The sequence below is a fragment of the Octopus bimaculoides genome, chromosome 14 (genome assembly GCF_046866305.1).
Source record: "Octopus bimaculoides isolate indiv1 chromosome 14, ASM4686630v1, whole genome shotgun sequence".
In the NCBI taxonomy this organism is placed as follows: Eukaryota; Metazoa; Mollusca; class Cephalopoda; order Octopoda; family Octopodidae; genus Octopus; species Octopus bimaculoides.
This window is the reverse complement of record NC_142941.1, coordinates 20882197-20906061: the sequence shown is the minus strand read 5'-3', so window position 1 is coordinate 20906061 and position 23865 is coordinate 20882197. Positions and strand designations below refer to the sequence as shown.

The following is a 23865-nucleotide window of genomic DNA, read 5'->3' as shown; positions in this document are numbered from 1 at the left end:
AAGACAAGATTATAATTGGTGCTCAGTTCGCCTCTTGTGCCCATTCTTTCTGTCTGGTGAGATCGATGTGATGTTCACTCCTTATTAAAAGAAAGAGAAGGCTACATGGGATAATGTTATCAACGGTACACTATGGTCAGAATAAAAGATAAGATGGTCATAACCAGAATGTCTTTGATCATGGGTCCGCTAAATCATGACCAAAACAAAATGATAAATATAAAAAGTCTAGGATCACCTTTCACCAAAGGTCTGATCGATCAGGATAGATTTAGGCCATACAACGTTCTTAAATATTTCTCTGAACCGTTTCTAAGTACATATATTTTTTTTCGTTTGTGCAACATTTTTAGTTAAATCTACCAAAATAAAATGTTCACTTTTTCCTATTTAATATATAAAAATTAATATCTATATAACTTATATTTGATTGAAGCTACAAATTTATAATAGAATGTATAATCGATTCCAGCTGTTGATTTGTAATTATTTTATGGAAACGATCTGAGCAAAAGAAAATAAAGTAACAAATATTGTGACTCTCCGTCTGAATCTTTCCATTATTTTGGTAAAATTCATACATACAGTGAGTATAGTTAGCTTACGAATTTTTATTGGCATAGTCATTTTTTTTTAATATACAAAAAAACTTAATGATTTGTGTCGAAGTAATAAATCGATAGCGTTACAGTATATACAACTATATAGTACCTTGCAACTAGAGAAATTTAATAGGTAAATGTAACATCTCGGATGTTAATACATTTAAATTAATTTCCCGCCACTAGAATTAACCAATAAAATCAGCTGATAGATTTATTTCCGGAAGTTGGGCTTTTTCGCGGTGTCTTCCGGAAGAGGACCATGCAAATAAACATTTTGTTCTGGAACAAACGGGAGAGTTTACATTAATCACTTAAAAAGCAACCATGAGTAAAGCACATCCACCAGAATTGAAGAAGTGAGTAATTTGAAATATTTTACTTTTTAAAAATGTATATTCTTTTCATATATCTACTCCTATTCTAGTTTCTGATATATATAGTTTGCTGGTTTAATTTATTTGGCGGTCAACAGCAGGAAGACCAATGAATCAATTATATCTACTTTTAACATTTTAAATATTATGAGAGGTTATATACGGTTCTTAAACCAGAATTCAGCCTTTGATTTTTTTACTTCCTTTGAAAGAAAACAAAAAATTGTATATGTTTTGCTTTCAAATTTAACGGAGGTTTAAATAGAAAGATAGCCGGTTTAAATTGCCCATCCTTACCGCAGAGGTTGGACGTGCACGTGCTTTTAACAGTGATAACGTACCTGGTAGTCCATTTGTATTATGTTGTGAATGTTCAATTTTATCCCTCATTCTGTTTGAAAATTATGACTATTGGTAAGCTGCGGCAATGCAAAACAAATGCTTCAGGTGCTGTGTCTACAAGCGTTGGCGATCATGCACCTCCATACCTCTTGTTCCACTTACCACAGTTTTGTAGCAGGTATTAGTCAAGATGATTGCTGAAAGTGTCGAGTGTTATTTCACGTTTATATAACACTGTTTACACATTAGCTACGTAATATAGTATCAAATACCAAATGCTGACTAAAGACGACATGTAACCCTTTTGAATTACGATCTCGCACTCTAGAAATTTAGAGTTGAACTCCGTTTTAGACAAAAGGCACGAGAATTTTTGATCACAGACCGCATCTTTTTGGGTTTTTTTTTTTTAAAGGAACGCACTATATCGAGGGCGGAGATTCCGAATCTGCAAAAAAAAAAAATGCATTTCAAAATTTGAATCCCTCCCCACTCGATTTCTTAAAAATTTTTGGGGCCGTAAAATGTAGAAAAATACGGAAATTATGATTCTGAAGAAAATAAGCACCCCTCCCATCGTCCTATGACAAGAAGTGAAATTAATTTTTTTCTGTTTCACGCATGCATAGGATTATAAAATATCAGACGCAAAAAGTATCTAAACAAAAAACCTGGTATACTAGAAACACGTTTTCAAAATTCTAATTCTTAATTACCAAAGAAGAAAAAAATTTCAAAACTTAAATCTGGCCCCCTCCCCAATTTCTTCATTTTTTTCACTTATTTTAGAAATATTTTTGGCACTATCATGCTATTAGCTGTCAGAAGTGAAAGTGCTCACTGCTAGTGAAGTATCTGTCTGTTGCTGGCCTGTCGCTTCTTTGGCTACTGACAGCTAATACCATGACTGGCCGGAGCGAGCTATATGTCTGTCTCTCTCTCTATCTATCTATCTATCTATTACTCGAAAGTCCGCGCTAGCTAGTCGTGAGTGGTCGATCCTATTATTTTTAAACTTCAAACTTCATTTGTTTTCTATTTTGATAAATTCTCTCTGTTGAAAATTATATTTTTATATTTTAAATAATTTGCAATTTCAGGAAATATGTTTTTATATTAAATTTGTGTTTTCTACTCACGACTAGCTAGCGCGGACGCGCGAACTTTCGAGTAATAGAGAGAGAGAGAGAGAGAGACAGACAGACAGACATATAGCTCGCTCCGGCCAGTCATGGTATTAGCTGTCAGTAGCCAAAGAATCGACAGGCAGACAGACAGATACTTCACTAGCAGTGAGCACTTTCACTTTTGACAGCTAATAGCATGATAGTGCCATATTTTTTTTTGCGAAATACGTAGAAAAATACGGAGATTATGATTCTAAAAAACATTTGTAAAATTTCAATTTTTCAAAAAAAAAAAAAAATACCCCTCCCTTCACCCTATGACAGAAAGTGAAATTTCCCCCACCCCCTTTTACCTTTGCCAGAGGGGTAAAGAATGAAAACGTGTTTTGGGGTTTTTCAAAATCTTCAATTTATAAGTACGTCCCAACCGGAAATCTGATAAGCTAGAAACAACAGTCAAACCAAGGATCAACTTTCTAAATACTAATTACCAAAAAGGAAAATTTTTTAAAATGTCATTTTGTTGTGTGTGCAAAGAATCTAATTTTTACATACCTCTCTTAATTCCAAAAGACCCTCAACCACAACATGTTGGGTTATTTGCAGATTCTGAATCGATATAGTGTTCCTGTAAAAAAAAAAAATTCCCAAGGGTATGGGGTCCATGATCTTTAACTCTGCCTTTATTATTATTACCCAATAATCTATTCAAGTGAAATGATACCCCAACTCTTGAGATGGACAAAAAAAAAAAATCTGTGTCAGTTACTCTTAAAACTTTCATTAGAGTATGCAAAATTACATCCCAAAAGTATTTGTTGGGTCAATTAATGTCAAGAAAAGTGTTGACAAAGTTTGTAAAAAGAATTGAAAAACTGAAGAATTTCATTTAGTGTAAATTCACAACAGGTTTGTGAAAAATATGTTGCTTCATTTTGAAGTAATTCTTTTAATGATCTTCTCATTTTGGAGCTGACCTAGACCTAAATATCTGGTACCTTAATGATGCTTGCTTGGGAGGCCCTCCTCGCAGGGTGCATGCAACTATGAGGACAATGATTGAGGAACTTGGTTGTAGAGGTCTTAGAGTTAACAGCTCCAAACCGAGCTCTGGTTTACTTTATACACAGCATAAGCACTGGCGATCGTTGCCAGAAAGTGAACAAATGTGTTCTTATTATCCGTGAAATTACACCATATAAATTCATGCAAATATGAAACAAACAATTTGTCCGATATCTCAAACAGTCGTCGCAACTTCTGTTACATTCAACTCTCTCCCTGATCTATCGAATCAAATTTCAAGGTGTTGCCTACTTTCAGCTAGTGCAAAATTCTCAGGAGACTGGATTGATACCCTGTCTGTGGCCAGCATTGGAGGTCTCCTCAGTCTAGATGAACTCTGTATCTCCATTGCACTCAGTGGAAACTCGCATTTGTAGGGGACAGATGTGATGGAAAGAGACCAGATGTATATGACATACTCTTTCATGGGGTTATAGGTAGGTGCCTCATTTGGAATTCCACAGTCTGCAACTCTTTCGCTTCTTCCCACATCCTGGATGCTGCAGTAAATGAGTAAATGTGAGTTAACTGCTTCTGTAGCCTAACAGAAAACCCTGAAATATCACGACCTGACAGTGCACTGTCTCTTCCAACCTATGGCGTTTGAGATGTCTGGAAGGACTGGGCTACTAACAGCGAAGTTCTTGTCATCATTAGCAGCTTGCCTCACCTTTTTCTGCAGGTACTTGATAACACCACACTGCCAAATTTTGTCCTATATTTTTACAGAAGTCAGTACGAGTTCTTCTGAAATCTTCTTAGAACAGTCAAATGTCAGTTTATGTGAAAAGAAACAATGCAGTTATTAATAAGAAGGGTTGATAGTAATGCATGCAAAATTTCACAGCTTTAGCATCACTTCTTCATAGTCAGCCTATGACCTTTTCAGCCCATCCTCATAGGTTTACTGAATTGGAGTCAGTAAAAATGCACTGATTCCAACTTAATTAAAAACTACTTCATCAAATTTAAGGTCCAGTTGAACCTGTTGAGCACATGTAGGTAAGCCCTCAAAATAAAACTTATTCATGAACTATTATTTTGTCATAACAAAGGAACAAATAACACTGTGCTCAGATAATGGTTTTATTAATGAAAGATATTGCAATAATTCCAAAATGAAATGTTAAATAGTAAACTATAATTCCAATTGTCCATGATGTAAGTGAATAAGACTGTACTAAAAACAAGCACCCCAAAGTGGAAAAAGAGTATATCCATAAAATGAGTCAATTTATAGAAAATGTGACCTGATAGTCAATAACATGTCACATGATTGGATGAATGGGTGTAAGGTAAAATAATTGATGTGAGAGTAGAAAAATGTCACATGATTGGATGAATTAAAATAGACAATTAATAAACTGTTTGTGTCAAGAGTCGAGACGAATGGGGTTGTCTCATCCGCCCTTTTATTAAAAGATGAATAAATTTTATTTTGAGGGGTTTATCTGTATTTGCTCAGCAGGTTTGACTGGACCTTAAATTTGATGAAGTGGTTTTAATTAAGTATGAATATCTTGAATTTTGGTCATCCCTCTGATCTTGATTTATAAATAGTGGTCTTGACTGGTTAACGTGCCACACCAAGGTGAAAGGTCCTATTACTTCCAGTATGATGTTGTTTCTCTACTTTATTGCTCGACCATTTTGCCACTTGGGATGACCTATCTGAGATCTCCCCTTCTGTACTTTGGTATATTAGTTATTTTAGGTGAATGTTTTGCATTTCTCAGTTTCATCATAGGAAAAACAGTGCAAATTTTTTTCTGAATCATTATTTCTGCAGGTGACTTGCTCCCAGCAGGATGTGTTGTTCTGTAGCTTAATAAAAACAGTTGCAAATTTTCTTCTAACTTATCACTCCCTTCAATTTTGAGTTATGAGCACTTATATGGTATCCTTGAATTTCTTTGCTAATCCATTGGATTGATGATGATATGAAGACATTCTCACATAATTGATACTGTTTTCATTACAAAACATGAATTATAGAGAAGTGAATTGTTTACTGTCATCTGATACTAAGGCTTCAGGTAACCCAAAGTTTGAAAAAACTTGATATAGCTTTTGTATTGTAGATGTTGTTGTTTGACTCAATGAAGACTTCCAGCCATTTACATAATGTGTTGACTAGGATTAAAAAGTAGTTCCCATTATGAGGTCCTGCAAAATCTATGTGTACTCTAGACCATGGTACTTTTGGAACTTTCTAAAATGCTTATCTGAATAGATAATTTCGAGGCCTTTTTTTACATTTCAAAGTGCTTGCATAAGAGACTCAATATCTTTAAGTGCCGGCCAATAAATGTAGCCTCTTGTTAAAGTAACAGGTAAAAATTTGGTTGAATCCATTAGTGGATCTCAACTTCAATATTTGTACTAGTAATTATGTCATCATTGCTGGGTATTCAGTTACTAAGTGAGAAAGACTAACTGCGGAAGCAAAGGATGAAGTTGGTACATAATTTATATTAAAATTGTAGTCCAAAAGCATTTGTAGTCGTGCATTACTCCAGCATGCTTACACTGTCGTCCTTGCTAACCCAGCAATTAACCACGACAACAGCACCAGACTCATTTACCATACATATCTATCTCAGCTTCAATCGTTCGTTTCCTTTCCTGGAACCTCACTGGGGAGCGGAGTGATGTAGGGAATCTTGCATGCATGAAGTAGCCAAATTTAAATTAACACTTCAACAGAACTTTTCTCACGGTTTTCAGGCTCCATGTTTGTTTTGGCATAGTTTCTATGGCTGGATACCTTTCCTAATGCCAACTACTTTACAGAGTGTACTGAGTGCTTTTATGCAGCACCAGCACTTATGAGCCTGCAAGATTGGCGATAGAGAGGGTTGCAAGGGATCGGATTGTATGTAAGAGCAACCTTTTTACTTAGCTTGACATGTCTTTTCAAGTATAGCAAACAGCCAGGAGTCTTGGTCCCATGTCATCCTTTCTGTGAGTCCCAATGTTTGTAGATTCTTTCTAACCACTTCGTCCCACATCTTCCTGGGTCTACTCCTTCCACATGTTCCCTTTACAATTAGAGATGGATATCTCTTGATGAAACTACCCTTATTCATACATATTACATGGCCATACCATGTAATGTGTCTTCTCTCTTGCACACTACATCTGATGCTACGTATACCCAGTTTTTCTCTCAAATCACTTACACTGTCATATATGCACACTGACATTACCCATCCAGTGAAGCATATGGCTTCATTTCTTTCAAGTCTTTGCATATCCTCAGTAATCACAGCCTATGGTTGACTGACTACATAACAGCTTCTTGGTTGGTTGTATTATTATGCTTTTGATACAAACTTCCACTTTTAAAATGATTTAAATTAAAATCTTCCATCAAAACTTCATGTTAATTCACTTCCCAAACACCAGCTTAATAATGACAGAATTATTTTAATAAATTCTTCATTATTTTAAGAATTAAGTGAAACATAGGCAGAATATTTCAGGAGAAATTTAGTAACAAAAGGGTTAATTCAGTAATCTAGTAAAGCTAGTTCCTAGTTTAGGATAGTATTTTGACTCCTGCTTTCATAACATTTTATAAAAGTTATATTTCAGTTACGTATATGATTAGTAAAACTTTTTAATGTTTTTCATTTTCATGGAATTTTATCTCATTTATGTACTTTAGAGAAGTGATGTAATGGGTGTGATCTGAAGGATTCAACATGTTCAAAAGATTAGGAACATCCATTGTAATCTTACAAAATAGGCAAAATTCTAGAGAAAATATCAAGTTTACGTGGTAAGAATACTAATCAGATATTCCATGGAGTCTGAACAGTTAAACATTTAGTTCAGAGAGATGAATTAGTAATGCAGCTTCTAAGATTTAATTGGTTGCATGCTGGACAGAATTTCTAAATTGGGTGCTATTTAGGTTATTCAATTTATAACCTAACCAAAATATACACCATCAATCCAATCTTTTGCTTGCATTGGAAAATGAAACAAGTAACATCATGATCCTTTGTATATGTTGTTGGTGTCGCAATTATTGCACAAGTTCACAAAACACTTGTCAATTATATACGGGTTTCCAGATCAAACTGATTTCAAGGTACTGAAAATTTTATGTCCTATTTTCATATTGTGTACCATTAATAAATTTTTTTTTTTCTCATGTTTCAGGTACATGGAAAGGAAGCTGTCTTGTGAGTATTGCTATTTTCAGGCTATATTTTTTATAGAACACAGATCATTGTCATAATCAATTTGTGTCTGTCTACCATGTTGGCATGGGTATGTAGTTTTTATCACTCATCGTGGGCCCCCATTATCTGGCAGTATAGGGAACTGGCTAACTTTGTATTTGTGTATATCTTACCAGTGTGCACTGGTGTCTTTGTGCCTCTGGTACTAAGAAAAATTGTTGGCAACAAGTTTAAAGAACCTCTTCTGTCTTGTATCAGTTCAGAGTTAATCCCTTCCCAGTCAAATAGATTGTGTTCAGTATCCATAGTTATTTGGTTATTCAGTTTCATCAGCAATTAGGTGCATTTCACTATGACAACGATGCTTGTCTGTTAAGACTAATTACATCCACACATACACAAAATATCATATAACATTAGGATTTTTACTCATGTTTTTAATAGTACAAGTTCAACACTGTGATCTGGATGATGAAACTTAGCAACTACTTCAGTTGACCAAGTCAGTAGTTCATACATTTCAGTTTAATGGCGTTCAAGTTAACAGCTATTCTCTGCACACAGTTTATGAATTTCATTTACATGCCATAACAGGTCATAAGTTAGTAATTGCACTTAAACACTGCTTTTATTACAGGACATGTACTGTTAATAAGCCTTCACACCAGTTCAGTTTTTTTGTTTGTAGCATGTCACAGCACCAGTGTTTGGTGATTGTTTGTATAAACAAAAGGAGGGAAAAGAATGATCTGTAGGCATATTGAAAAGAGAGAATGGAGACATGAGCTAGAGAAGAAAGTACAGCAACCTAATCTGGAGCATAAAGATTGGGAAGCGGCAGGCAAGAGTATTTCCAAGAATTCATCATCATCATCATCATCGTTTAACGTCCGCTTTCCATGCTAGCATGGGTTGGACGATTTGACTGAGGACTGGTGAAACCGGATGGCAACACCAGGCTCCAGTCTGATTTGGCAGAGTTTCTACAGCTGGATGCCCTTCCTAACGCCAACCACTCAGAGAGTGTAGTGGGTGCTTTTACGTGTCACCCGCACGAAAACGGCCACGCTCGAAATGGTGTCTTTTATGTGCCACCCGCACAAGCCAGTCCAGGGGCACTGGCAACGATCTCGCTCGAAAATCCTACAGGAGCCAGTCAGGCGGTACTGGCAACGGCCACGCTCAAAATGGTGCATCTCATGTGCCAACCGCACAAGAACCAGTCCAGGGGCACTGGCAACGATCTTACTTGGCTTGCTGGGTCTTCTCACGCACAGCACATTTCCAAAGGTCTCGGTCCGTCGTCATCGCCTCGGTGAGGCCCAATGTACGAAGGTCTTGCCTCACCAACTCAGCCCAGGTCTTCCTGGGCCTACCTCTTCCACGGGTTCCCTCAACTGTTAGGGTGTGGCACTTTTTCACGCAGCTATCCTCCTCCATTCTCACCACATGTCCATACCAGCGCAATCGTCTCTCTTGCACGCCACAACTGATGCTTCTAATGTTCAGCTTTTCTCTCAAGATACTTACACTCTGACGGGTATTCACATTGACATTACACATCCAACGGAGCATACTGGCTTCATTCCTTGCGAGCTTACGTATGTCCTCAGCAGTTACAGCCCATGTTTCACTGCCATGTAGCATGGTTGTTCGTACGCATGCGTCATACAGTCTGCCTTTTACTCTGAGTGAGAGTCCCTTTGTCGCCAGCAGGGGTAAGAGCTCTCTAAACTTTGCCCAGGCTATTCTTATTCTAGCAGCTACACTTTCAGCGCACCCACCCCCACTACTAACTTGGTCGCCCAGATAGCGGAAGCTATCGACTACCTCTAGTTTTTCACCCTGGAATGAGATAGAAGTTGTTTCCTGTTTGTTTGCAGTCTTTATTGCACCTGAACATCTGCCACAAACAAAAACTAACTTGCTAGTTAACCTGCCTTTGATGTTGCTGCACCTCTTATGTGTCCATAGCTTGCACCGGGTACATCTTATAGAGTTACTACCTACTCCTTTTCTACATACTGAGCAGGGCCATCTACCTGAAGGGGTTTGTGTTTTATCTACCTTCCTACTTATTAGGATTTTGGTTTTAGCTAGGTTGACTCTAAGGCCCTTCAATTCTAGACCTTGCTTCCACACCTGAAACTTCTCCTCTAGTTCTGATAGTGACTCCGCAATTAGGGCAAGGTCATCAGCATAGAGGAGCTCCCAGGGGCAACCTGTCTTGAACTCCTCTGTGATTGCCTGGAGGACTATGGTAAATAATAGGGGGCCGAGGACGGAACCTTGGTGGACCCCTACCTCTACCCGGAATTCATTGCTGTACTCATTTCCAACCCTCACCTTACTGGCAGCATCTCTGTACATGGCTCGCACAGCTCTCACTAACCATTCTTCTATCCCAAGTTTCCTCATTGACCACCAGATAAGGGATCGGGGGACCCTGTCAAAGGCTTTCTCCATGTCAACGAAAGCCAGGTACAGAGGTTTATCCTTAGCTAGGTATTTCTCTTGCAACTGTCTCACTAGAAATAAGGCATCAGTAGTGCTTTTACCTGGCACGAACCCAAACTGCATCTCATCTAAATTGATTCGCTCCCTAATTAGTTGGGCTATGACCCTCTCTGTAACTTTCATAACCTGATCTAACAGTTTGATGCCTCTGTAATTATTTGTATCTAAAGCGTCCCCTTTACCTTTGTAGCAGTTGACTATGATGCTGCTACACCAGTCATAGGGTATGACTCCTTCGTGTATCACCTGGTTCGTAATACGGGTGACTAGGCTATAGCCAACACTGCCAGATATTTTGAGCATCTCTGCAGTGATTCCTGATGGGCCGGGGGCTTTCCCGGTCTTCATACTCTTAATTGCTTTATCTACCCTGGTACTATCAACTCGGATAGCTGGTCCCTCTATTGGGTCGACATAAGGCAGGCTCTCTTTCTCCCATTCATTCTCTTTATTAAGCAATCTATCGTAGTGGCATCTCCAGACCTCTTTCTTTGCATCCTCATTTAATGCAAGCGTACCATCATCCATGCGAACACATTTCTCTCCTACAACATCACTATTCTCTCTCCTACACTGTCTTGCAACACGAAATACCTCGAGTCTTTGGTCCTCACGGCGCAGAACATTGGCAAATCTTTCCTTATCTGCTTCCCCTCTGGCTAAATAAACCTGTCGCCTAGCCTCCCTTCTGGCACATTGGTACAATTCCCTGCTACCACCGTTCTTCCAGTCCTTCCAAGCCTGTTTCTTTTGTCTAATAGCCCTGTCTACCTCCTTGTTCCACCACCACGTTACTCTGGGTTGGGAGGGGGCCTTACACCACCCACAAATCTGGTCGGTGGCTTTCAACAGGTTGTCCCGCAGAAATCTCCAATTGTCTTCCACGTTGTATGATGCTATATCCCCTTCTATTTCGTTAAATGCTTCAAGTAACTTGTCTCTAAGTCTCTGTCCGTTTGCAGGGTCTTTAAGCTTCCACACCCTTCTTCTCCAAGCCTGTCTAATTCTGGGCACCCATTTTGCCTTGATCCCAAAGTCGCTAACTACTAATCTATGTTGTGGGGTACATTCTTCGCCAGGGTAGGTTTTGGCATTTATAAGCCGCCCTCTTTCCCTATTTCTGGCGAGGATGTAGTCGATTTGGCTAGAGTGTCTGCCGGAGCGGTAGGTGACTAGGTGACTGGCAGGTTTCCTGAAGTTGGTATTGCAGACCATAAGATTGGTTGCATCACAGAACTCCAGCAGTCTGGTTCCCTCCTCGTTGCGGGAACCGAAGCCATAGCCTCCATGTATGCCATGGAAGCCCCCAGCACGACGTCCGACATGACCGTTGAAGTCTCCAGCCACAAAGAGAAGGTCCCTGTCACTCGTCGACGAGGTAGTTTGCAAGAGGGTGTCATAGAATTGGTCTTTCAGACCATCTGGTAGCCCAGGTTGAGGTGCATAGGCTGAGATGACAGTAGCTAATCTATGATGAAGCACTAGTCTGATCTTAAGTACTCTGTCACTTACTCTAACGACCTCGATTACCTTATCCACCCATTTCTCCGCTAGAAGTATTCCTACGCCCCCGACCCCGTCAGTGTTCCCTGCCCAGAAAATCTTGTACCTGTGTTCTTTGCCTGTGAGGAACCTTGCAGAACCTCCTCTCCATCTTACTTCCTGGATGCAGCACATATCTACGCATCTCCGTTCAAGCATCTCAACAATTTCACCAGATCTACCTTTCAGCGTGCCGACGTTGAGAGTGCCAATCCTAACAGTATGGGTGTTGGGGGTGTGGGCCTGTAGCCTGGGAAGGGGAAAAGCAGTGTCGTGTACCTGAAAAGAAAACTTGCAATTGGAAGAATTCATAAGCAAAACAGTACCTACAACCTGCAAACATTTCTCAACCTTAATGCGCTACCCAAAGGTAGGGGAGAGGATGGCCAAGGCCACTAGATGGGTTCCGGGAGACAGCCGAGGTTGACAGGATGACAGAGGAATGAACTTCCGGTGGAGGGGGCGGGATGACAGAGGAATGAACTTCCGGTGGAGGGGGTGGGATGACAGAGAAATGAACTTCCGGTGGAGGGGGTGGGATGGCAGAGGAATGAACTTCCGGTGGAGGGGGTGGGATGGCAGAGGAATGAACTTCCGGTGGAGGGGGTGGGATGACAGAGGAATGAACTTCCGGTGGAGGGGGTGGGATGACAGAGGAATGAACTTCCGGTGGAGGGGTGGGATGACAGAGGAATGAACTTCCGGTGGAGGGGTGGGATGACAGAGGAATGAACTTCCGGTGGAGGGGGTGGGATGACAGAGGAATGAACTTCCGGTGGAGGGGGTGGGATGACAGAGGAATGAACTTCCGGTGGAGGGGGTGGGATGACAGAGGAATGAACTTCCGGTGGAGGGGGTGGGATGACAGAGGAATGAACTTCCGGTGGAGGGGGTGGGATGACAGAGGAATGAACTTCCGGTGGAGGGGGTGGGATGACAGAGGAATGAACTTCCGGTGGAGGGGGTGGGATGACAGAGGAATGAACTTCCGGTGGAGGGGGTGGGATGACAGAGGAATGAACTTCCGGTGGAGGGGGTGGGAGGGCGGGTTACCGCCAGCGAGTAGATAGGGCTCTTAATTGTAGATTTTAAATATTTGAGAGACAACAATGCATAAATCGTAATTTTTGAAAGAGCAATGAATTCTCGGAGCAATACTGACAGTTATTAATCTGACAGAAAAGAAACCAATTACAAAAATGACAACAATGCCAAGAGTTCTTCATCAACTCAGAAACAATCAATAACAAACCCTGACAACTTCCCAACTGAATGATCAAAAATTATGGTTGTGAACTTGCTAGCATTTTAACAGTGTTAGTCACTATATTATGGTTAGAAGAAATTGTACCTCAGAATTCAAGGATGCCAATATTCATGTGCTGCATAATCAAAGGGAAACTTTCACAAAATAGCCTTCTTATCTGCAAGTGGTTATATGCTCACCAGAATTAGATTTTCCAGGACGTTAATCATCACTGGTACTCATAACGTCTTAGCTGAATTGCTATTTGGGCTCCATTTTGGAAAATTTTCACGTGATATACAGTGCACTATTTTCCTTGTCTGACATGAGATAATCTGTGTTGTGTTACAGGCTTTGATTATGACAATTGGGTGTTTCTCCAAAACTCATGGTGCCAGGAGTTCTATCCTCCAGAATCAGAGAGGCAGTGATCATTTCCAAACAAATAATGAAGTGAAACAGGGTTGTATCCTATCACTAACATTTTTTTTCTGCTTTATCTCAAGGAAACTTTCATGAGAACTCGATAAGCCATCATCTTCAGTAAACTGTTCAATATCAAGTAACAGAAATTTAGTTCAAATTCAAAAATGATGACAGCATGCAAGTTATTTTACTTTAATGATTATGATAGTGTTGCCTGTTTAGAGATCCTACAAGCACTTGCAACTAAAATTTACAGAGCAATGGTTATAACCTATTGATTGATACAAGTAAAACTGTAGTTATGCAACATCATATTTGGGTCCAGCCTGTCGCCTTGTTAACCTTCATTAGTGGCTCTGACTTGCAATCCATATGTTATGAAATTACACCTCAAACAATACCTCATAAGAGAAAGAAATAAAAACATACTGTGCAAAATCAACTTGTAGTTCTCTATACAGAACACCTCTTTGACAAATCAAGAAATTTATGTTGGTATTAAATTGGTTGTAAACAAAGGAATAGTGATGCATGTTTTTGTCTCTGTTGCTGTGAAACCTGGTCTCTATATACAGAATACAGCTGGCACATATTAAGGCGGAAGTGACTAGACAGTGTGACCACTGAGAAAATTCAACTGTGAACAAAAGTACCTTCCTATGGCAATTTTATTATTATTATGAGCTGCAAATGGGAGTCTGGTGACAGTTGGAACGAAAGAAGAGATACAATGGTCAACTTGAACATGCACTTGGTGTGAGATAATCCAGGTCTAAAAGGAGGAGCTGACAAAATATTTCATTGATAGGCACTGTAGGGTTCAGCACCAGCCAATAGTATAAAAACCATGCAAGTATACTCACTACATGAAACGAATAGGAAAAAACTCTGCTACTGAAAAGCAGCAATCACCATCACCACCATATATGTGTGCCCCACATGTGTAAGAACATAGGTTTCAGGTCAGTTTTTACACACACAGGCACTCGCTCCTGCTGGCTAACATCATATGTATCATTAATAACAACATTTTCATTGTTGAATGTCTGTGTATAAATATTAGTGAGGTTGCTGGACAAATTGTCTTGCAGCATCTGTTCTGAATTCCAATTCTGCCTATACACTGATAGTTAAGGCTGATCGTCAGATCATGAGCCTCCCATCCAGTTTGCAATTGATCAGTTTGACCTACAACGAGCTTGGATAAGCCAACAATAGCATGCTAAGGCTTTATCCAGTAGTTGATAAAAAAGAAAGGAATGTGTGTGTGTGTGTGCACACATCTACATATTCACCGCTCACATTTTACTACCATGTAACATCACGCATGGCTTCACTGCACCTCTTGTATGTCCATAGTTTACATTGGATGCACCATAAGGAACTGTTACCTACTTCTTTTCTGCATATTAAGTATAACCACTATTCAGCTGGTTGCAGAACTTCCTTCTTGCTTATTAAAACCTTTGACTTGGCTAAATTTATTTTAAGATTTCAGTTCTACACTTGCCTCTACATTTGGGATTTTTTCTCCAGTTCTTCAATACAGCTGTAGACACAAAGTTGTTGGTAGACAGAATGTCCTATGGGCACATTGTCTTACCCCTGTTATGTCCTGAGGAACTATAGTAAATAAGGAGGGGCTGAGAACTGATACTTGATGGACACCTACCTGTAAGCCGGACTTGCTCTCACTTTGCTGACAGTCTCTGTAAGCAACTATACATGTCCTACTTTGCTAGTTATTTTCAGTATCTCTGTGAATATCCATGATGGTTGTTTTCCCTGTCTTAATTGCCTTTATTTTTTGTGGGTAAAACTTACTTTCAGTTTTTTTGCTTTCCTAACAGTAAGTGATGTTTAGCTTCACTTCTATCTTGCGTTTTGGTGACTTTGTTAGTGCTGGTGTAATGTAAAAAGCACTCAATACACTCTGTAAAGTGGTTAGCATTAGGAAAGGCATCCAGCTGTTGAAACCATGCCAAAACAGACTGGAGCTTCATACAGTTCCTGGCCTGGCCAGCTCCTGTCAAACCAGCCAACCCATGCCAGCATGGAAAGCATACATTAAATGATGATGACTCATCTCTTTCTTTCCAAATCTTTTTGGGTTTTTTAAAAACTTTTATAGCTCTGTCAACTGCATCATGTTGCTCTTTATTTATTTCAAATTTTGTCCTTTGTGAAAAAATATCACCTTCTCCTCATGGACAATCCCCCTGTACTTTTTTGAATCTGTATATGACTGAAGGATTTTCTAGATACTGTCCCTTCTTTTTCCAGTTTGTCTTGTCTGAATCTAATTGATCTCTCCTCCTGAAGTCGCTGATATTGAATGATGAAGGTCTTAGTATTCATAACCAGTTGTCTGTTTTATGTCAGCTTCCCGGTGATTGTGATATATATATATTTAACTTACATGTTCTGTTTAGTAGGTGATCAGATAGCTGACCTTTTATATTTTTCTGTATGCAAGTCAATGAAGTGTATATACTACATTGATATGTAAACATTCAAACATCATCACTCTCTTTCCAAATTCTGCTGCATTTCGCATGGAATGTTTGGTCCTCCAGAGTAGTCTTGGTGTATAAGTCAATTTACCTCTTTTGACCATAAAAATTCTACTTATATGCTGGAAAATATGGTATTGCAGATCATTAGAACATCTGTGTCACAACTTGAAGAATCATGACCCTCTTCAATCCCTTTGCATTGGAATATCCATCATGGCACCACCCAACATGTTGGACAAAATACTTAGCTGCATTTCTTCTGGCTCTTTACATACTGAATTCAAATCTTGCTGAGGTCAAGTTTGCGTTTCATTCCTTTGAGGTAGATAGAATAAAGTACTAAACAAGTACTGGGGTCGATATGATTGATGTGTTACCTCCTCTCCTTCCCAATTTCCAAATGTGATTGGAATGTTGCTTCATCCCCTTTCCAACTCAGGGAATATTGGGATCTTGATCACTTACATTCTATGGGAATCCTAGGGCTCAAGAAAAATTTAAAGTAGAAAAAAAAAAATTACAAATAGTCTTTTTGCCACCTGCAGTCCTGATTGTGGTGCCTCTCTAGAGATGATTGTCACTGTTAACTATGACAAGTCTAGGCTTTTTGTGTTAACATACTCTCATTACCTCAATTACTTTAATGATTTCTCTGCCACTACAAATACTCCAATACTGTTAACTATTCAAAAGAATTTCTACACGTGGAGAGTCTCTTTATTTATTTTCACTATGAATAACTGAGCCCAACACTTGGCTATACATAGTTTGATTCAATTAACCCATCTCTCACAGCCAAGCTTGGTCATTTAGATCGAAATAACCTTATCACTCCGTGTCATGGAGATAGCCTTAATCACCTGAGGCCTCTGCTATTAACTTCCCTCATCCTTCACCATCAAATTGATCGTCCTTAGCATTATCATGAGAAAACATGGTTTTTCAACTGTAAGAAAAGTGACTGCTCTAGGATGTATGTTCTAACAAATCCAAGTGTGTGAAATGTTATTGATCCATGACGCACAGAAGGGATGTGGACTCTGAAAACTGCAGCAGGGCGGTTTGTCTTGGAGAGTAAACTGATATAACATAGAGAAGATATTTTAGTTTAGGGAACTTGTGTAGTGCCAGTGGCACAAAGAAAAGTACTCGGTGTATGCTATATAGTGGTTAGTGAGAAAAAGGGCACACAGCTGCAAAAAAAACAAAGTAAACTAACTATACCAACATGACTTACATGTTGTGAAAGCAGCATACTGTAGTGGAATAGCTACATGTGAGCACCTATCTAGCAATCTCACTAACTCTCTTTGAATGACAAGTAGTTATGAGATATATATAGGAAATGAGATGGAGACAAGCTTGCCAGACCTCTCATAGGTGCTAATTATTTTAGTAGAGAAATGGATATATATATACACACGCACACGCACATACATACAGTAATTGAAATAGTTGGAGTGTGTGGCAATAATTAATCTTAGACTAAAGTAGACATAATATCTACAGTTTTCTATAACCAGTTGAGCAAAAAGACTTATTAAGAATGCTTCTGGTTGACAACTAGAAAACAAATGATTGTGACCTTGTTTATAGGTGGTGATTTATTGGACAGTATCAGGAACTGTTCTACATGAAGGTCATGGACATAGTACAATTGTAAAAGGATCAAGATTCTTGGGAGTTCTGTGATGTAAGATGACCTACCCATTTGTAGCAATTTCAGAAAGCTGACCTGATCATCCGCTGCTCAGGTGAGCTAGCTGTGCTTCATCCTCACCAAAAAATTGCACTCAGAAGAATTTTGTATTTAATAGATGCAGAGGACTAGTTAGCAATGAGGCCACCCATGAAATAGTCTTTTAACTGCTCGGGTGGTTTGTTAAAAGTAGTTGACAGCTTCTGTTATCCAGTGGAGGTGGGTTTTGTGAAAGTATAATAGCCAAAATAAGGACAGAGTGGGGGAAAAGTTCAGGAAATTATTGCCTTATTTGCAATAAAGAGCTTCTCTCTAAGTTAAAGGCAGATTATTATCTGAAATAGACTTGTGATATTGCACGATAGCAAGACAATACTTCTAAATATTGGAATTATGTAAAGGTAGTGTTCATGAGTGATAGATTACAAGTGTTCTGAGAGGTTAGGGAATAAATAGACTGAAATATAAGCTTTAGTGTGTAAGAAAGATAACTGCTGGTATGAAAGTGTGTGATGCATATGAAAAATAAGTGTAAAAACCTGCAGAAGGAACCTTGTGAAAAGAAAAACTGAAGTGTTTACATGGAATCCGGAGACAAGAGATGCAGCCATTGTTGAATGTGACTAGATGATCACTTATTGATCAATATGTACTTTCACCTTTGTATAGATTTTATACCATTCTGTATTTTTCACACATCTATGCAATAAAATCAATATTTTTTAAAAGCAGCTCAGTATATCAAGTGGCTGTATGCATAGTTGAAGACTTTCAGGTGATATTTGTAAACATAAATATGTTAGTAACATTATAAATATAATACACCACCATCCTAAAATGTTTTGCTATTGTAACTGGAAATATTACACATAAATATGTACAGTGCTCTTGCATCTATTGTAAACCTCTTATAAATTTTGCAGCTATCTTATGTTAACTGGGTTTATCCTAATGTGCTTATGCTGTCATTTTGGAGAAAGGAGCAGTGTCTAAAGCTTTCACATGCCTTTCTGGATTAATGAAATTTGATGCCATCAATATTCTTCTTGAATCTTTGCAAGTCAACACTTGTGGGAATTATGAGTGGAGGAGGGAGGGATTCTAGAGGATTGGTGTGAAAGTCTGGTGCGTCAGTCCATAAGGTTAATGTAATGAGTGAAGATGGCGTGAGCCTGGTCACTTCCAAGGAGCTGAGGTCATTATTTTAGGAGTAAAAAAAGCAGAGAAAGGAAACAGCATGTCTATAAATGACTTCAGCCAATAAGTCAGGTGGCTTTTTTGGGGGAATGCACTCTAGAATGTCTGCATTTACAGCAGCACCATCCTTGTATAAGGCCCATACATTATTATGGGCTTCATCTGAGCTTTGTAGAATGTATCTATTGCATACTTCAGGGCCAGAAGATAATTCTAACCCTTAATAGAAGGTCCAGTTGTCAGGATGTTCTATTTGAGGATGTGCTTTTCCCAGAAGCAATACTTGGAGCTGTTGTGAGAGCTCTAGTTGAATTCAGCTCATGATTAAGTAGAATGCAATGTTGTTTAGTTGATGAATAGTTTGTTTTTATATTCTCACAAGTGAAAGGTTTTGAGTCCTCTGTTCATGGTTACGGATTGAGGTGTGCTCTAGGATGATGCATGGCTAGAGAATGTTAGGTAGGAATGAAGAATGTCATATTTGTAATAGTGGGTATTGTTGAATGTGGTGGCAGACAAAACTGAACTCTGGGATACATTGGAGTTATTATAAGACACACACACACACACACGTATATATATATCGAAACGCCTAGTTTAGAATAGAGGCAGCTGATGAAGAATTAATCCAAGTGGCTATTTGTTTTTCTATGTGTTCGTTCCGTTGTCTGTAGTTCATTTTTCTAACGTCCTGTACCTGAATATGCATCTATATACACATGCAGATGTATGTACATATATGTGTGTATACATGCTTATATATCCGTTGTATTATATATATATATATATATATATATATATATATATAAATAAATCTAAATGTGGTGGAAGTGCGATCTGATAAGATTCAAAAGATGAAAACTGGTTGGGGCCCATAGATTGGTAGTTTTGATAAATTTGCATGCATTGGTCACTAGAGGATCTAGTTTTAGGAAAAGGAGGAAGAAAGTGAGGGATATGGATGACCTCATTGTTAGTGGCTTTGGCAATAGCTGGCAAGGTCAGAGAAGTTGCTTATGGGACATACTATAGATGTATGAAGACGCTTCCAAAATATCAGTCATTTTCTTTACTGACACTCTTGCTGACTGGGACTTTTCAATGACAGTAACAATTAATGTATTCTACTGGTCAGATAGAATTGAAAGTAGGTAAGTTCTGATTGTTTTGGGCTGTGACTGAAACTGGTGTAGTAGGTGACAGGATTATTAAAGGTCTAGTTTTGGTTTCATGGTTGAATCATCTTCAGTTGAAAATGAAAGCATGTTGTGCAAGATAGTTCTGTTATCTGTTGCTTAACTTAACAATTGATGAGAATTACCCTGTAAAATGTTTTATTTTGTACTCCAGCATGACTGAAGCTTTAAAGCTGAAACAATTTAAAGAATTTGTCTTTCTTTGAATGTAAAAAGGGAGAATGACTGTTAGGAAAGCTGGGTTTTTTTTTTTTGTTGTTGTACTGTTGAGTTTAATTCTTTAATTTTTCTTTTTGCAGTGAAGCTTAATGGTGGCCGAACTGTAAGTGGCATCTTGCGTGGCTTTGATCCATTCATGAATTTGGTGATTGATGAATGTGTCGAAGAAACGAAAAATGGAGAAAAAAACCCCATTGGAATGGTGGTATGTATGGTTCTATTAGTTGTATATAAAATATCTTAATTTATATTTTCCTTGATGCATAATACTGGTTTATTAATTGGTACCAGGACACAAGAGTAGTATTATTGATTAAACTCTGGTATTTATGGCCTTCACTGCTGGAGGGTGAGCTCAAATGTGGAAGGAGAAAAAGTTAAGCATATTACTATTTCCAAAGAATTTTACTTGTTTTGGGCTGTAATTTCTAATTTGTGAATGTATCCTGTTGCTGCTTTCTTTTTTTGCATCCCTCTGCCCCACCCCAATTCAGGCACTGTTGATAATCCTCACTTCTGCATCCTCCTTTCAATCCTTAAATTGCCTACTTTCACTCTTTCATTTTCCTTATCTTCCTACTCACTCCTGGTTTTTCTGTTTGCACTTCTGTTCACCTGGTACCATATGGGCACCTCATTACCATTATTTATCTCTTTGCAGCCACTACTGATTTATTTCTCTCCCCTAAATGTGAGTAGCCATGTAGCTCCTCTGTAAGAACCTACTTTTCCCTTCTGCTTTTATACCTTAACATTCGTCTGTTAGCATAAAGCTCTTCCTTTTGGATTTCATAGGCTTGCAAGCTGTATGCCAACCTCACTAGTATCAGTGACACAAGAAAAGCTCCCAGTACAAGCTGTAGTGGTTAGTATTAGGAAGGGCACCCAGCCATAGAAACTATGCCAGAGTAGACACTGGAGCACAGTGCAGTCCTTAACCCATGGAACATGGACTTTAAATGATGATAGTAACTTGACTTGACAAGTGATTATAATATTAGAGGTTACATGCATTGTTAAAGAAAGAGGTTATTCAGACAAAACCATGAGGCATTTTATTCAAGGATTCATGGATCTTAAAAGTTGATGTATATAATACTGTCTTCACATGTAAAAGTGTTAGAATGGTGCTTAGAGGATTTTGCTGAATTTGAATAAATGACCCAGTGTCTGAGTACAGAGGCTGGAAGAGATATATGGATTCAAGTTAACTGTCTACAAAAATCTTTGAGGATATATGTAGAACCTGCAGATTTTTTTTTTTTTGTGAACTAGTCTGGAAATTGGGCTCATTTCCTACATCTATTACTGAATATGCAGGCTTTGGTTTTCTGGACTTATCTATTTGAGTGCAACCTTAGAGATGTGTGAATTTTGGTTCTTTTAATTGCCTGGAGATGTTTTCAAAAGGTATTTGTGGTTTAATAGCTCCAGGCCTTCTTGTGTCAAAGGGATCCAAGTTCTGACTGTTGTCTCTTTTTTTCTTTTGTTTGTTTTATGCAGACAATGTATCTAGGAGTACATTACCCAAAGTGTCCTTCATTTTTTAAGGCAATTGTAGAATGTGATTTGTAGGAGATTTAGCCACTATTTTTTTAAAGTTTAACCCTTTAGCATTTAAACCGGCCAAAAGTATTCTGCCTGTTTTATGTTCAAACTGGCCAGATCTGGTATCTCACACCAACCCTACAATATTGTTTTAAAAATTAACAGCTACCTCATCAAAATCTCATACCTATAAGATAATGTATGATTAGTTCAAAACAATGTAGATGAAAAAGCATTAATTTTGGCAGAATAATGTGAACACTAAAGGGTTAAGTGGTCCTGTAAAGACCCTTCAAGTATGAGTTTATGGTTTAGATGGAAAATGCATTTTGAAATTCTATTTTATCTTTTTTGGTGGTAGATTTTAAAGCATATTTGCTTGTTGATATGTCATTTACTGTTGTAATGCCACAATGTTGGGGTTGTTGAAGATGCTCATGGTGTTACTAGTTTAATTTATTTTTACTCTCTTGATGTTTAGTTATATTTATACAGCAAAGAGTATAAGATAACCCTGACTGCAAAACTGAAATAGCCAAATCAAAATCAGGATCAACATAAATGCCAGCAATTTAAGAGGGTTGATTGTGTTAATACATTCCTCTTCATGTACTAAGTTTGGCTTTGTTAGGCCCATTTTGGTGTCTTTTTGAAATTGAAGTTGGTCTAATTTAACCTTTTACCTTTTCTGAATATTAGCAATATATATGTTCTGGGGTAGATTTAGCTGACTATACTTTTTTCTTGGTGTGTAATAAATAAATAAAAAACTTTTGTATTGTTGATTTAGTTTCTCTTCAGTATGCATTAGAAAAAGAAAAAAAAAGATTATTTCATTTTGAATTCAAATTCTGCTGTGGTCAGTTATGTTAGTATGAAATAAAACTTCGATCAGTAATTATTTTAATATTTGCTGCTGCATTTAGAAAGTAAAATGAAAACGTGCGAAGGACTTGCACCTAGGTAAATGAAGTTAAATTTATACTATCATTTGAGGGGCACTTTTGCTTGAAGGTCAAACACTTCCTAACTCAGATGATATTGTTTGGCTTCATATCAGTCCTGTTCAGGCAGGTTTATAGTTTTCCAACTGTGACCATCTTATTTTCAGATATAGTAATGTGTGCTGTTTTGAACCAGTAGGTGTTTTATTTATTTATATATATATATATATATATATATATATATATATATAGATGATTTCTGAGAAGTACATTTTTTTAAATGATTGTGCTTTTTCTTTCTTTTTTGCAGGCAGTTCGTGGCAACAGCATAGTCCTACTTGAGGCATTAGACAGAGTTTCCTGAAGTTGACTTCATCAGTCTGTGTATATGAAATCTAATTGTTGAAATAGAATGTATGTGTGTGTGTACAATGTGAAGTATGAATGTAGATTTTAAAAATCTATCATTTTCTTTTTTTTAAAAACATTTTGGTTTAAATAAATCACCTTTTATCACAAAGCATAGTCATTGTTGTTAATTTTGTATAACTATCCAAGAAGTTGTTCAAGAGTTTACTTTACTATTCTCTTTTTTTTTTCCATTTGTGTGTGTGTTAGTTGGGGGCTTCTCAAAGTGGTCTGAATAGATCAGTGGTTGTGGATATAAGCTTAGGACTTCATGGAAATGGTAATTTACTAGTTTGCATTTATAGATCCCTGGTTCAGATAGGCTAATTGTCAAATATTATACATGGGTAAAACGCCTGATTGGATATAATGGCCACCAGTAATGTGTCATTCATGTATGTTCAGAACTTATGGGTTATTTAAATAAACGCTCTGGGTCTGACTGAAACAATCTTGATGTTTTGGGTATAGTTGATGATGCAAATAACCATATTGTTGTCACAAAAGAAAACATTTAAAACCAATTATATGTTAAATTAATTAAATGATAAAAATGCTAAATTGAAAAATATCACATTTTATAATGAATTATGAGATGTTCTTAGTAAAAGATAAAAAGGGATTTTTAATAAGAATAAAAGTAGTTTTAGAAAAGAAAACAATAAAAGCTAAAATTAAAATTCAGTGCTTGAACTTTAAAT

The 23865-nt window shown here is 37.8% G+C and overlaps 1 protein-coding gene across 1 annotated transcript; it reads left to right on the top strand.

The window, feature by feature from the left end:
* The first annotated feature begins 730 nt into the window (after positions 1–730).
* LOC106876131 (small nuclear ribonucleoprotein G) lies at positions 731–23279 on the top strand. Its single transcript, XM_014924547.3, has 4 exons — positions 731–961; positions 7684–7706; positions 20345–20469; positions 23067–23279. Exons 1-4 carry the CDS (start codon positions 930–932, stop codon positions 23118–23120), a joined length of 234 nt encoding a protein of 77 aa, XP_014780033.1. The 5' UTR covers positions 731–929; the 3' UTR covers positions 23121–23279.
* Positions 23280–23865: the final 586 nt, after the last annotated feature.

Excerpts from the sequence above, each read along its gene's own strand:
- LOC106876131 (XM_014924547.3), top strand. The coding sequence starts at position 930 with ATGAGTAAAGCACATCCACCAGAATTGAAGAA. Across the intron at positions 962-7,683 it reads CATCCACCAGAATTGAAGAA|GTACATGGAAAGGAAGCTGT; the intron begins GTGAGTAATTTG and ends CTCATGTTTCAG. Across the intron at positions 20,470-23,066 it reads AAAACCCCATTGGAATGGTG|GCAGTTCGTGGCAACAGCAT; the intron begins GTATGTATGGTT and ends TCTTTTTTGCAG.